Genomic DNA, 16,692 nt, shown 5'->3' with positions numbered 1-16,692 from the left:
GGGAAGCCTGCTTCTCCCTCTCCCACTCCCCCTGCTTGTGTTCCCTCTCTCGCTGTGTCTCTCTCTGTCAAATAAATAAATAAAATCTTAAAAAAAAAATAAAAATCATGATAAACTTTAAATAAAACTGGCAATAAAAAACCAAAAATCAATGACAAAAATAAAAAAGGTAAACATTTATGATACTTCACACACACACGCAGAAACTAGACAATGTTTTATAATTTTAAACTTTTAAATATAAATTAAAAATCTAAATATATAAGTGTATGTATACATACATAGAGACAGTTTAAAAAATATCTTTTTGGGGGCGCCTGGGTGGCTCAGTTGGTTAAGCGACTGCCTTCGGCTCAGGTCATGATCCTGGAGTCCTGGGATCGAGTCCCGCATCGGGCTCCCTGCTCGGCAGGGAGTCTGCTTCTCCCTCTGAACCTCTTCCCTCTCATGCTCTCTATCTTAAATAATAAATAAAAAATAATTTAAAAAAATATCTTTTTGGTGCCTTATGTGTTGCAGGCACTGTGGACTCAAAGCAGGAATGTAGACTGGAAATTTTTTTTAAGATTTATTTATTTATTTTAGAGAGAGAGAGTGAGTGGGGGGGAGGGACAGAGGGAGAGAATCTCAAGCAGACTCCCCGCTGATGGCAAAGTCCAACATGGGGCTCAATCTCATGGCCCTGAGATCATGACCTGAGCTGAAATCAAGAGTTGGTTGCTGAACCAACTGAGCCACCCAGGTGCCCGCCCCAGTAAACTTGAAGTTTATAAACAGTTACATGCCTTTTATACCTACTGCAAGTTCTTGTATATAAGTGTTACATTAAATGCCAGAATTATTATTAAAAAGCAGCATATGATTCTGGGCAGGATCCTTTTGCTCTATAGAACATTGGGACAACTGGTGAACTTTGAAACCTGTGGATGAAACAGCAGTAATGTATCAATGATAATTTCCCAAGTTTTGTTGTTGTATTATGGTTTTGTAGGAAAATCTACTGTTTGAGGAAATATATAACAAACTATTTGAGAGTGATCTGGTTATCGTGTCAACAAGCTACCCTCAAAGGTTTCTGGGGAAAAATAAGTTCTTTGTAGCATTTTTGTAACTTTTCTGTATGTTTGCAATTGTTTCTAAAAAGAAGTTTTTTTTTAAAAACCTACATAGTGAAATAAAGTTCTGTTTCCCATGAACTATCTTAGTACTTTTTTAAAAATATTAAATATTAAATCCCTTCTTTCTCTGATTTTTTTTCCATGAGAGATGTGTGTCATGAGTGCCTGCGTGTGTGTGTGTCCTTGTCTTTTGGGTAATCCTAAACTATTTTCACCTCTATTTACCACCCCAACCGGAAGAGCGAGGGAAGAGGTAGGTCAAGGATTTTCTTTTGTTAGCCACCAGAGGGCACCAGAGGGACGATTAATTCAAGATCTCTAAGGTCCAGAATACGCAACTCTCTAGAGACATATAAATTCATTAAGACAGAGATGTTAAGCTGAACATTTGTAATCAGGTGAGTGCTTGCACACAAAAACAAACTCAGTGATAATAGTTTAAAGTGTGGTAATCACTAATTTAAAATATTCAGCAGGGTACCTAACAATATAATAGAAAATATACTTGAATAAAATGTGTATCTACTTACTGTAAATTTGCTAACACCCTCAAGTTCCCCAAATCTCATGTAAGAGATGTCTGCCTTCTTTTTTCCAACATCTACGTCCCCGGCATAGATCTGTTTTATGCCTGCACCTTTAATTAAAGGTACACACTCATCACATGGGCACTTGGTGACAAAAATCATAGTTCTTTCTTCTGGTTTTATTTCTTGACACCTACAAAAAATTTATAAATATTAGAAAGGTAGCTTCCAAAAGGGGAGTTATATTTTAGAGAAATCCTTAAACACTAAAATTGAGCTGATTTTAAAACAGATTTACATTATAAACAATAATAAACTTTATTCTTGCTGAATTAGTGAATATACAAAATATATAAACTCACAAAATGTTAATATACAATCTGAACATGACAATTGTTATAATTAAAATTCATTTATTTATTCTAAGCAATCAGTAAGATGTTCGGTATTATATTATAAATAAAAACGGGAACAGACAGACACTGAAAGAGAGAGGAGGGAAGGAGAGCAAGAACAATGCTCTCTACATGAAGAACTTTATAATGCCACTGTTAGGGGCTAGAACGAACATCTTCCTTATGCGTTTACCGTGAGAGATTAGACATTAGCTCATCACAAGAGCCAAAAGATCTGACCCTTATCTAGTAGCTACTGGATATTTAATAAATGCTTGTTAAATTGATAAATTAATAATAAAATTCTGCTTTGAGTTACAGTTCCTTTAGCTCCTCCCTGAGATAGGATACTTTAACAAATATTTGCCTCCATACAAATGAAGCAAGTAAATCTGTAACAAAGAGCACAAGGACAAGAACAGAGGAATTGTTTGCTGGGGTAGTGTAGGACCAAGGAATGGCTCTCTTCTGAGGCCACAGGGGTTGCATTTGCCGGTTCTGTGGTTTCCACTGTTCTCAGTCAGCTGTCTTACACCACCTCCAGGCTTCCAGATCCATCTCCCTAGTTCAGACTCATTCTGTTTGCCTAGACCCGGGCAACAGAATTTTATGCATCTGGTCTATTTGAACAATATACCTGCAACCTAAGTGATCAGTAGGGTGGCCATCTCCCTACGGCCTATCAAATGGAGTATAAACTCCAAGTCCTCCCCCATCCAGCCCCAGCCTACTCGCATGTGCTCCATGGTCCAGACTAACTGGAACACTCATGTTCCTAAACACACAAGCATTTTCCTCCTTCAAGATGGTCTTGAAGCATCTGGTGCTATCTGACGCAAGAATGGCTTCCCTTCAAGTAAGCAACTCCAATTGCCACAATCCCACCAGACCTTCAAACCTCAGCTCAAATGCCAGTTTCTCCTTACAGCTTTCCCCTCTCACTGCCCCTCCGTCTGCAGCAGCCCTTGCATTCCCACAGGATTCTGTGTTGGCCTTGCCCAGAGAACCTATCTTCTTAGCTTGAATGCAGCCTTACACTGAGGAGTACTATAAGCTCCTCAAGGACAAAAGCCATGTCTAGCTCAGTTTGAATCCCCTAAGATCACTCCTTTAATAGTAAATGCTGAGAAATGTTTGTGGAAATGATCTAGAGTAACATCAGAAGGGAGGTAGTAATGCCAGTTATAATCTCCAACAAAAACCACATTAAAGCAATTTGGTTCATAATAAAATCTATATATTCATAGATACATGTGCTCTAGATTTAGAAAATAGAAGACATCTCGGGGTGGGGGGATGGGTCAGCCTGGTGATGGGTATTGAGGAGGGCACGTTCTGCATGGAGCACTGGGTGTTATGAACAAACAATCAATCATGGAACACTGCATCAAAAACTAATGATGTAATATATGGTGATTAACATAACAATAAAAAAATTTGGAAGAAAAAAAAAAGAAAATAGAAGACATCTCACAAGATGTCGTTACAAGACCCTAATGACACACTTCAAGCAATTTTATATTGGAGACAAGGAAGACAAGAAAAAAATAGGCTCGCTCAGCAAATTTGAAGGCCCGGAGGACATCTGACAATGGCCTCAGGTCTGGCAGCAAATTCCAGGTATAACCAAAATTATACTTCTGAAAAGAATATTTCTTAGAATTTAAAAAAAAGGAAATAAATTAAGGTAAAAGAAAACTAATTTCAACTAACCCTTGCTATATTTTTTTTTAAAGCCTTGCTACGTTTTCAAGAAAAGACACACAAACGAATTTCATACCTAAATGTCAAGGCATTCTGCTCCGCATGTACAATGTATCTGAATTTCCTTATTTCTCTGTCTTTCTGCTTGTCATCCATGTGTGGGAAGTCAGCATACTCAGATCCGACAGGAAAAGCATTATAACCGCATCCTATGAAGTACATCGCGCCTGTTCCATCACAACTTCTCTGTGATAGTGAGCAAACCAACAAAGGTGAGTTGTCAACACTCTAAAAAAAGGCACCTGGCAGTGTATTTTAAAGCCTCGTATCATACTTTATATAACTAATTCCATTTTCTATGACCAAAAAAAACACAATCTTACATCTTCCTACTGCAGTATGGTCTTGTCAAAGCTAAATTCCAAGAAGGCTGATCATTTCTAATACATAATCTCAAGGCAGTCCTTGGTTTTGGCTGCTAATTAAACATTAACTTGTTTAATTCACAAATTACTTCAGTTGATTCAGACATCTCTCCCCAAATAGGTTATAAAATCCTAGAGAACAGAAACATGTTTTATGTCTCTTTTCTATGCCTTAAAGTACACCTGTTAGAGTGTCCCATACATAACAGGTCCTCAATAATTGTTAATTTTGTATATGCTGTTTTCTACTGGTTAACAAGTCAGAAATTGTAAAAATATTTTGAACATCAAAAACTAATGATGTAATGTATGGTGACTGACATAACATAATAATAAAAAATATTTTGAACAATTTCTACTATTGAACTAAAAATATACTATTGTGATACAGTTGAAAGATAAAAAATGTGCTTTCCTTTTTAAAAATTTTTTAAAAGAATTTTACTTATTTGTTTGAGAGAGACAGAGCAAGAATGAGAGAGAGAGAGAGAGAGAACACAAGCAGGGGGAGGGGCAGTGGGAGAGGGAGGAAACAGATTCCCCACTGAGCAAGGAGACAGACTCTGGCCTAGATCCCAGGACCCTGGGTTCATGACCCGAGCTGACACCCAACTGACTGAGCCACCCAGGTGCCCCTCCACAAAATGTACTTTCCTTTAATCTTCATATTTATTGAGCCTCTATTGTACATTTATATATATATATGTTATATGCATATAATATGTATATATTTATAATGCAACTTTTTACTTAAGTGGCTCTTTTTTAAGTCTCATAGTCAATGGCATATTACATATAATATGAATGCTTTCTCAGTTACTAGAGTGAACTATTTTATAAATCATAAGTGTTTATAGTAATTTGGAATATGCTGTAAACCTCAGTAAATTTCAATATATTATATCTATTCATGTGATAGTTTCAAAAGACTCATTAGTATGGCAACTCGATAAAAATCGTTGTTATGATAAGTCAACAAAAGCTTACAAATAAAATGTTATCTCACTGGTAATAATAATAAATTATTCTTGAGCATTTACTACATGTCAAACATCATGCTGAGTTTTATATGTATTATTTCATTTAATCACTCCTCACAATGACCTTGACAGTAGTACTATTAGTTTTTCCATTTTACAGATAAGGAAACTGAGGCCCAGAAAGATTAAAATTATCTAGGGTCACAATGCTAGCAACATAGCCAGAATTCAAGCCCAGGTTGCTGGACTCCAAACCCATGTCTTTCTACTTCACCATGCTGCCCACTACAGTTAGCCTGACTGGAAACTTAAATTCTTACAAGCACTTGAGAACCAGATGTTAAGTCGAAGACTGCTGCTGGGCATTCATATAAACACAAATGAGAGTTCCAACCATAGGCCAGGCACTGTGCTAGGTGCCAGGAATATAGCTATAAATAAAACAGAGAATCCTTGCCCTCATGAACCTTATAATCTGGAGCTAAGAAATTGTGCATGTAATTTCAACTCTGATGAGTGTCACAAAAAAGTTGCACAGAATGCTATGGGAGTTTTTGGTAGAGGAACTTATTCTGGTAGGTAGTAATAGTTGGGGTAGAGATAAGTAAAGTAGAGTCAGATCTTTTGAAGGTGGAATTCACAGCACTTGGTGGTTGATTATATGTGTGTAGTAACAGGGAACGGGATGGTGACCACTGATGAAGGAATAGGTTAGCAGGGAAGATACTAGATTGTTGGCCAGGTTGAATTTGAGGGGCTACGATACATCCAGGAAAACAGTCAAATTACTTGCTATAAAGTCTAGTGAGGCAAAACCTAGGCTCCCTACTCATCTTTGAGTCAGCCTTACAGTTACTAAGTGTCTCTTGATTCCATGCCCTTCCAACCCACCCCCACAACTCCAATCCTCATCACCTCCTTTTTATTAACTCCCTATTTGCTGTGTAGCCCCACTTCATTCCCCTTATAGTGTAAATCTGGTCAAATCATTTTCCCACTTAAAATATTCTTGGATTGTACTGTCCAATACAGTAGCCACTAGCCACATGTGGTTATTCTGAATTGAGAGGTGCTGTAAGTGTAAACTACACACAGGATTATGAAGAGTTAATAGTCCCCCCAAATGCAGAATATTTTATTAATAGCTTTCATATTGATTACATGTTGAAATAATATTTCTGGACATTTGATTAAATAAAATTATTCTTAAAATTAATTCACCTGTTCCTTTTTATTTTTTTAATGTGGCTCCTAGAAAATTTACAATTATGTGTGTGACTTGCCTTTTATTTCTACTGGTTAGCACTAGAGTATCCCACTGTTAAAAAGATAAAGTTCAAACTCTTTACATGGTATACAAATTTCTTCATGGCCCAGTCTAATTTTTTGCTACTCTACTATAGAGTACAGTACGTAGAGTACATACTATACACCAAATCACTTGAATTTTCCCACATTCTCTCTCATACCCTCTACCTCTGCATATTGTCATCCCAGTCATGCTAGTTTACTCTGCCTGATGCCTTCCTATGCATTCTTCAAGACTAATAAATAGCACCTTACCTCCTCCAAGAATATTTTATTCATTTCTCCAAGCAGCATAGAGATTCTTCCTCCATGCTCTCCCAATGTCATGTTACAATTATCGTTATATGCTAGTGTCTTTTTTGTTCCACAGTCTCCATTAATAGACTAAGGCCAGCAAGAGCAGAAAATGTGGACTTTAACTCCCCACTGCCCACTGTGGCACAGTGCCTACCCTGTGGAAGATGTTTAATAAATGTTTGCTAAATGAATGAATCTATCTAGACAATTGTTGAGGGAATGATCAAACGTTTATAAAATTTAGTAAATGCACCAATACAAAATATTAACCCCATGGGTCAAAAAAAGGTAATGCACTTAAGATCAAACTATGTTTAAACAAAATCAAGATTAAACGTCTAGAGAATTATTTTCAGGGGTGCTTGGCTGCCTCAGTCAGAACAGCACACAACTCTCAATCTTTGGGTCATGAGTTCGAGCCCCACATTGGGTGTAGAGATTTCTTAAGCAAATGAAAACTTAAAAAAAAAAAATTCTTTTCATACTTACAGATTTTCCTTCTGCCCAGATGACTGCTCCAACTCCAGTTTTATGATCCTCTGAAAGATAAATGTCATTTAACTCAGTAAAGATCAATAATTTGTTAGTTTCAGAAATACACTTCCAAAAATAATACATATTATTGAAACATAATTCATAATGTGGCAACAATCCTTGACATCTTAACTAATTATAGAAATAAATACATTTTTTTACTAAATAAATTTATTTAGTAAAAATTTACCACTAAAATAAATATTTTAAGCATGGAATATGGAACTAGGTGCTAAATAACTAGGCAGTGTCACTATCGACCCAGTCACAGATGATCTATATGCAGAGCTCATTAAAATGGCAGTACCCACAGTCAGATCACTTCAAAGCTGTAACTAGAACAGAGTGTAATTTTATAGATTCTCCACTAAGTCAGCTTCTAAAACATTATTGCTAACAGATGATGAAACTGATTTAAAAAGAGATTTCCGAACTAACGAATTTAATGTTACAATAATTCACAACACTCAAATCTGTCTTCTACCATTTTTTTAACAGTATAATCATGGAAAACACATTTCGTGGAAATGTTCTTGCTAAGAAAAAAGTTCAAACTTATAATACAAAAAACAAGTTTTTATGGGCTTTCATATATATATATGAAAGTCCTTTCCCTGACCTTCAGAGTTTACCTGAAGGGGAAAAGCATGCCAACTTAGTGAATGATACTCATTTCTGAATCAAGTGGCAGAAGTTATAAACATGAGATTATAATTTCCCTGCAGAACCAAAACCTCTGCATCAAATAAAGCTGTATTTCTTAAAACCATTAATCTGAAACAGAAAGCTTCAAAAAACCAAAATAGAAATTCTGCATATCAAGGATTGACTTTTTCTTTCTACTAATACAAGGGTAAGTTTCAAATTTCTAAGATAATTATACACTAATTATGAAAACATTATTTATCAAAATCTTAATAAGGGACTGATATAGTTAATTAAGTAGGTACACTTACACAGAGACAGTACCAATCATCTGTGGAACTTACTCTAGGGCATTTTCATATTGGTAAGGATTAAATGAAACTGTAGTTTCACCCTACAATTTCCTAAAAGTTAATCCCCCCCAAGGATAACTTTACCCTACCTAGGCATTAAAAGCGAGTTTGCCTTATAAATAAGTTTTAGAAGTTATGATAACATAATGAAATCCTCCATCTTCAGTTCAAGTAAGCTCGAGTTTTCAAAATTGTATCACAAAGCATCTGTGTAATTTATTTGAAACATTTTTGACCCCGTCATCTCATTTTTACCCTAAAGGTAAAGCAGCTATTTCCTTTTCTAGATGAGAAAACAGGCAAAAGAAATCAAGTTACTAAAATTTAGCTCTCCAGATGGAACCTACCCCTCCCTTTGATGTTAAGAATTTCGTAACAAGGATTTCCCTCTACTGAACTCGCAAGTAGACAGCGGTGAGGGAAGTCCCTGTATTCATGAAATGTATAGCCCGATGTGGGAGGGAGACAGGAAGAAGCAAACACAGAAGCACCTGTGTGCTGTGCTGTGCTAGGAAGGAAATGAGGAATGGAGGGTATGGGAAGGCTTCTTCTAGAGTGGAGATTCATGAAAGAGATTTTGGTGTAAACAAAATTTTGTTCCTTCCAAGACCTTCAGATCACAATATGAAGGGAAAAGAATACAATTATGGCTTTACGCTTATTTCTAAGGCAAGTGGCAGGAGTTAGAAACGTAAGATTATATTTGCCTGAAAAACCAAAACCTTTAAGTAAAATTATCCTTAATACATGTATAAACCTGAAACAAAAAAATGAGACTGAAATAGAAATTCTTCATATTAAGGGCCTATTTTCCCTACCATTGACACAAGTGTTTTTCATGTTACGTTTTTTTAGTCTCAGGAGCCACTTTTCCTGTTTCAGTCTGGGGACAGACTAAAACCTTGTCAGGAGGGGGAAAATGTAATTTTCCATCACTATGTAGCCCTACTGCCTAGCCAAGTTTAGTTACACCAACAGAATATTCTTTACTCTGTCTTTTAAAATCAGAATAAAATTTTATCCATGTTAGATGGAGTAGATGTCACACAGCTCCAAGGCTGGATGACAGATGAGGTAATTTCTCAAGAATCTTTTCATGTCTGTAATTTTTACAGAAATTGCTCCCCCATGATCTGCTCATTCACAAGGTTTTCTCTGTATACCTTTGAAGGAAAGGTCAACTTGTAATCACTGAGCCAAATTCCTGAGACTCTGATCACTGAAAGTCAGAGAACTCTTTATCCCATGGTTCTGGAACACAGGTGTGGTTATTTAGCTCCTGATTCTGTGGTCATTTGTCCGAGTGTGGTCCACAGCCCACTTCCTCAGAATCACTGGATGCTTGCTAAAAGGGAGGCCTCCGGGCTCCCATGGAAATCTCCTGAAGCAATCTCTCCAAAGGAGTCAGGCAGGGCCCAGGAACCCACATTTTTCATGAGCATCCCCTCTGATTCATAGGCATACTACAACTTGAGAATCATCAAGTTATGATTTGAAACGGTTAACTTTTGTGGCTACTCCAACCTACATTCATCATCAATGTCGTGGTTTAGGAGGAAGGCATAATCCTCAGCTTTGGAAAACACGTAGTCTAAGGGAAAAAGAGGACCCCCAAAAAGATAAAAAATCACACTTGAACCAAATAGATAAGAGGCAGTGCCCTCCTCTTTTTTCCCCTCTAGAGTCTAAATGAACATTGTCATTTTTTTGCTACCTCAGAATGTCCTTTAATGACATCTCTGTGGATCCAATTCATCATTCAAAAAGCAATTAATAAGCACCTACTTCTTAGTTACTTTTAGAATTCTGTTGTTAGAGGTTTTGGAATTCATTTTACTCCTATGTATATTTTTAAATAAAATGGATTAATGAAATGGTGTCTTTACCTCTAGAGTGAAATAAAGTCTTCGAAGAAACTGAACAGCGTGAAATTAAAAGTCTGAGTTATTAGGAGCACACCCTATCATGGGGATCTCTACCTTGCTGGATTAGCCTCAGTGTTAAATGAGATACATATATAAATTGCCTGGCTCCGTGCAAGTGTTTTTTGGGACAGCCTGATGTACTTATTTTGTGGCCACACCTGACTAAATATTTAGTGCAAATACTCATACATTTTATTCCACATGTATGTGCTTGATGACAATGTACTGCCTCAGGCCCCTCCGGAGTGCTGTGTAATATACAATATATGTAACCATATTACCTTTCTAAAATCTGACAAATTCTGGACTCCTTTTCATCTGGCTCCAAGAATTTTGGATAAGGGATTGTGGACCATCTACCTTTGGATGTAAAAAGATTTCCTTTATCCATTCAACACACTATGCTTAGTGCTAAGGAAAAACCAATGATGAACACATGGTTCTCTTCCCTGGAAGAGTGGACAGTGGAGCGGAGTGCATGCCAGAGAGTTGCATCCTATTCAAGATTTGGGTTCCAGGCAAAAAGTCATATACAATCAAAAAATTAACCTTGAAAAATCTTTTAAGTTACCCATCAAGTGCAGAAGCACACCTTTAAGTACAAAACTCTGCACAGAAATAAAGAACACAGATGCATATTTGTATCTATACATTACCACACCTTTAAACACTGGAGTCATACGTGGTATGATTCTCCTATGAGAAGCAGGAGGTACTGAGATCAAGTAAAAGAATAGCACATTCCTATCTCACTCTGGAATCAGTTGAATTCTTATTAGCAAAGGGGAATTAGTGAATTATAGCCATAACAGCTATACCCATTTATGTTTCTGTCCTTCCAGAACGGTTTAGAGAAAAATTCTTTATAAAGCTGGTTTTGGCCAAGACACTAATGCCTAGCCCACGATACAACATAATGACATTAAATCAGACTTTTACATAATAGTTGTTTGGAGTCATAAATTTGCGCCTGTAGTAGAACCAAATTCTTTAATAAGAATTGAGTGATTATTAACCCTGCTGAACATCAGAATCCCTTGCAGAACTTTAAAAATACATTAGCTAGGCCACATCGTTATGGACTTAGTTCAGTAGGCCTGGGTTTGAATTTAAGCCTTGGTACTTTTAAGAAAAGTTTTAATGGTGATTCTGATATGCTGTCAGTTGAGAATCTCCATTCTGCTGAAAGTACTTTGATTGTGGTCTTTGATTAGAATGCAGACCAGTGGCATTTGTATGGACCTCTTCTTAAGATTTTCTTTCTTCTCCTTCTTTCTTGGGAAAAGCTAAAAAAAAAATCCTCCATTCACCAAATCTTACTCTACTGCTCCTCCTCCTACATTTTCCCCCCGTATTTCAAAGCTGCATTTAAAAAAGTCATCAAGATTCTACTTTGAAAAATCTTACCTCTGGTAAGGTGTGAAAACATTGTTCTATAATTGGAAATACAGATGTCATCTTTCAACACAAAAAAGAAAATTCCCAAGTAACATTTTCCTTTTTCACATATACCCTCATGCTCAACTTAATAAAGTAAAAATGTCTGATTTCTCAACTTGCTGATTAAAGACATACCAGCAATTGGAAGAATTTGTCAATATGCCTTTACTTTAATGCTGTTACTTTGAATTCATATTTTTATTGTAAAGATTTTTAAAGTTTTTATGAAATACTGAATACATACAAAATATTGAAGAGTTAACTAAAAATTAATGATTTTGCTTCTCTCTCCTTTCTCTTTTTGTCCCATCTCTAGTGGAGGGCTCAGTGATCAATGAGATGACAAAAGCAGGAAGCAGAAGGGTCTAGATAATCAGGCCCTGATTTATAAATGTAGCACTGAATATAAGGCCACAGGAACCCAAATACTGCTCTAAGAGGTGTCTACTCAAGGATCTCACTAACTTCTACACATATAATGACCAGCAAAACTCTACTATCTAAGAGTAAATGAACTCTACGATAGAGGAGATGAATACCATTTTACTTCTGAGACAAATACAACCCAGTCAGCCCCAATTTATGCACTAAGCATATAACTCACCAGTTCGATATGCCAATAACCTGGCCTGAACCATGCAGTGCCTTGCAATTTCTTGTGGCAAACTTTGATTGTGAATTTCATTAATCTGTTCGGTATTACCACAATAAAATCCGTAGTGCTTAAAGTTGGGCACACTGGAAGCTACTGTGGCCAAGAGTAGGATAAGGTCTTTCATGTTCTGCCTTAGATTGCTAAAGTATGGATTTTCACATAGGTTCTCCAAGCCTATAGTCATCAGTATTTGCTTATGCATTTCTTCATTTGAAACCAAAAATAACATTTCATATTCCTTTATTCTTTCTTGTTTACATTCAGAATAAAAGTCAACGTTAGCATCCGGCAATGTTTTTGCAATTTTTTGAATAAAGTCACATTTGTAAGAGGTCTCCTCTACAAACTGCACCATATAACACACCAAAGGCTGAAGTAACACACACACATGGGCCCGACTGTTTGACTTCAATCTTTCCACTGCTTTGGCATCTAACTTGGCATCTTCAGAACTAGAAGCCTCAGCAAGCAAACTTATTTCTGGATCAGCAGGCCAGTATGAAATTCGGTTAACTCCAGCTGAAATATAAAATATGAAAGGCAGTTATCAGACACATGTTGAAATTAAGGGTTTTCTTGACAAGTCCACCATATTATTGTGGTAGATCCAGAGGTCCCAGTCTGATAAATGTTTATTATGAAGTCAATTATAATATAGCCCAAGGGTTGGCAAACTATGGCCCACAGGCCAAATCTGTCCCATTGCCTGTTTTTTTTTTTCCCCAGCTTGCAGGTTAAGAATGGATTTTATAGTTTTAAATAGTTGGAAAAATCAAAAGTAGTATTTTGTGACACATGAAAATTTTATGAAATTCAAATTTCAGTGTCCAGACTCACCCATTCATTGACACAGTCTCTGGTTGCTTTTGCACTACGATGGAGTAGCAGAGTTGAGTACCTGTACGCACACCATATGGCGTGCAAAGCCTGAAAGATCTGCTAACTAGCCCTTTATGGGAAAAGATGCCTGACCCCTAACAAAGCTCAAGGAAGATATTTCTGGAATCAAATCACGGGCATTGCTCAGTGTGGTCCCAAAGCCCAGTGCCAGGACTGGAATTCCCAGTACCGGAATCTTCCAAGTAATCAAATGGCTGCTTTTAGAAATATCATAGCCGTCAACTGATATTGTTGAGAGTTTTGTATTTGAAATAAACAATTCATCAATGCATTAAAAATGTACCTATGCTCTGAATTCTTCCTCTGGGAAGCTATTTAAAAAAAAAAAATCCTAAATAGAAACAAACAAAAACATCATGCATGCATATATCTAGTGCAGCACTGTCTAAAACAGTAAACACATAGGGGTGTCTGGGTAGCTCAGTTAAGTGTCTACCTTTGGCTCAGGTCATAATCATGGGGTCCTGGGATCGAGCCCTCGTGTTGGGCTCCCTGCTCAGCAGGGAGTCTCCTTCTCCCTCTGCTCCTCCACCCTGCTCATTCCTCTCTTGCAAATAAATAAATAAACAGTAAACATAGGAAAAAAACCTAAATGGCCAAAATAATGTGAGGGCAGCAGTTTATGTGTGTGTGTTGGGGGTGGGGAGCAATATCAATTTTTTTAAGCCCACAAAATTAAAGACAAAACAATAAACTAGAATTTTCAATTAATGTGACAGAAGGTTAGCAATCTTTAATATACAAAAAAGATTTTAATTCATTAACAACACATATGAATTGACAAGGTCTCAAGACAGACAAAACAATATGATCAGACAATTTGCAAAAGAGAAAACAAAACTAGATAACAAACAGATAAAAAAAATATTTTGTATTCGAGAGGGAACAATGAGATGCCTTATACAGGGTTAAGCACCCAGATGTTCATCAATTAATTAGTGTTTTACAAAGAGACCCATTTGCTAATATCTCATGCAGTTTCAGCTAGGAGACATTTTTATGATTGTGTCCAGAACGGAAAAGACAGATGGCCCACAGGGTGTCCTGCATTCAAAGTAACAGATGAATTAAAAAGTCTTAGTTGAATAAACCCACATTTCTATCTACTCCCTGCTCCTCCTGACTCTTACTGTAGCTTGGGTTATAAATCAGTTTTGAAGGCCTTAAAGCTAGTATCAGAATGTTTCCTCTGGCTGCATTTCACCTTCCCTCTGTTGGAGTTCTCACAATCCATTTCCTACTCACTGGTGATAGTCCATCTTTCATCTAAGCATCTGGCTTGCTTCTAGCAATCCTGATTTAAGGAGAAGAGGGGATGACTAGTCTTGGAACAGATGTTCATGTAGCAGTGGCAAATGCTACAGCAGGCGTTTTCAAATTTTTTGGTTTCAGACTCTGGTACACTCTTAAAAATTCATGAGAACCCCAAAGATCTCTGTTTATGTAGATTATACCTACTGATATTTACTGTATTAGGAACTTAAAACAAATTTCAAAAAATATTTATTAATTAAAAATAACATCAGAGAATCTACTATACATTAATACAAATAACATGGTTTAATAAAAAATAACTGTATTTTCCAAAACAGCAATGAAAACTAGTTGAAAAGAATGGCACTGTTTTAAATATTTACAAATCTCTTTATTATCTGGCTTAATAGAAGACAGCTGGATTCTCAAATCTGCTCCTGCTTTCAGTCTGTTGTGATACGTTGTTTTTACTGAAGTGTATGAAAAGTATCCAGCCTCACACATGTGTATGGTTAAAAAAGGAGTATTTTAACAGACATTTTAGATAACTGAGTATTTTTCTTTGACACTGCGTAAAAATTTGACTAGGGATAATTTCTTAAAAGTTAGTTACAATGTGGAATCTGAAATATATCAACAAACTTTTTGTATAATTATGTTTAAGTCCATTGGTTTATTGTGCAACAGTCTCTACCAGGCCTGAAAATAGCCTTATCATATCGGTCACAAAAATCAGTTGGTAAAAACTCCTAGTGCTGTTTCAAAAGTAAACAAGGCCCTGCATTCCTTAGCAGAGATAAGGAGCCCAAGAACCCATCCTGTTTATATCAGCTCTAGGTGCATGCCCGTAGCCCCTTCACCTTGTCTGACGGTTACCTCTGCCTCATTATGTTAAAATCTCTGCCCAAGGAGGAGCACAACCCTCATTAACAACGTATAATGTAAGGCTTGTCTCCTTAAAACCAATGCACAACCTTATGCCCGCCTTTGTATATGATGACAAAACCCCCCTTTCTGAATATTCATTCTAAACCTAAATAAAAGGAGCCCATTCACCCAGCTCAGGGAGTCATGGATTTGGAAGTTATTCCCCATGATCTCCTTATTTGCTGCAAACAAAGTTTCCTTCCTTTTGGAGTGACAACTCCACCTGGTGCAGCTCCTATCTGTAACTCACCAAGGCCAACATGAACCCATGTTAGTTCGGTTACAATAACTCAAACAACTGCACACGTAAATGGTTTTCCTTAAGGCAACCTTTATACTTTGTAGCGAAAGTGCTTTAGGTCCACCTCCTACTATTTTTTCACACAGAATATTAAAAAGATGTGTACTCAAGGTTTGGGATTTATTAACATTAATTTTTACTGTTTCATCAAGGGCATTCTTACATGAAACCCTCTTTTTTTTTAATATGTTATTTTTCTTTTTTCTTTTCTTTTTTTAAGATTTTATTTATTTATTTGAGAGAGAGAGAGAATGAGATAGAGAGCATGAGAGGGAAGAGGTTCAGAGAGAGAAGCAGACTCCCCGCTCAGCAGGGAGCCCGACGCGGGACTCGATCCCAGGACTCCAGGATCATGACCTGAGCCGAAGGCAGTCGCTTAACCAACTGAGCCACCCAGGCGCCCTGAAACCCTCTTTTTAACTCCAAGTTTATGGCCATAAAGAGTACAAGGACTACTACTGTCTTGATTCATAATACAGGTAGTTTTACTCACCATTGTTTGGTACTATTAGTATAAATGTACTGTTATTATGAAAATAGTCTGACCTTGTGGACCATCAGGAATCCACAGACCGCACTTTTTGAGAACCACTGTGCTTTAGAAATGCTTCCCTTGTAACTGACCTAATAGTAATTGTTGTATGAGGTTAAACCATGACCCTGAACAAGGTCAAATTTATAAGCCTAACATAACAGCAATTGTATTTATACATGGGCCTAATATTAACATAAAAGCATCTCTATTGTAGGTCCTTCCTGATTTTCCACACTTCATTATTTGCTTTGCAAAGTTCAAATGTCTTAAAGACATCAAGCAGTGCTGAGTTACTTGCACTCCCCTATTTTTCTAATTCTTCCTCATTCTGATTCTCTAATAGGTCTGAGGCTATAGCTTAGCCTCATAGTCAGCTCAGCACGAAACACAGCTATGTTTTATTCATTTTTCTCCTTTGCTCTAGAAGAGATCAATCAACAATGTTTTGGTCCTTTCACATTCTTTTTCT

At 36.8% G+C, this 16,692-nt stretch overlaps 1 protein-coding gene across 1 annotated transcript in view; it reads right to left on the bottom strand.

Annotated features, from left to right (window-relative positions):
* Positions 1–884: 884 nt before the first annotated feature.
* The window catches only part of CDADC1 (cytidine and dCMP deaminase domain containing 1), a 37,029-nt gene continuing 21,221 nt past the window's right edge, over positions 885–16,692 (bottom strand). The window contains exons 5-9 of the mRNA XM_073894312.1: positions 12,256–12,825; positions 7,244–7,293; positions 3,821–3,990; positions 1,649–1,838; positions 885–920 (exon numbers count right to left, since the gene is read on the bottom strand). Of these exons, the coding sequence (XP_073750413.1) occupies positions 885–920; positions 1,649–1,838; positions 3,821–3,990; positions 7,244–7,293; positions 12,256–12,825 (1,016 nt within the window). The remainder of the gene's footprint in view (positions 921–1,648; positions 1,839–3,820; positions 3,991–7,243; positions 7,294–12,255; positions 12,826–16,692) is intronic.

This window comes from Callorhinus ursinus, unplaced genomic scaffold (genome assembly GCF_003265705.2).
Source record: "Callorhinus ursinus isolate GAN/ISIS: 27379988/994484 unplaced genomic scaffold, GSC_fseal_2.0 scaffold7, whole genome shotgun sequence".
NCBI lineage: Eukaryota > Metazoa > Chordata > Mammalia > Carnivora > Otariidae > Callorhinus > Callorhinus ursinus.
This window is presented reverse-complemented; position numbering and strand designations above follow the sequence as displayed.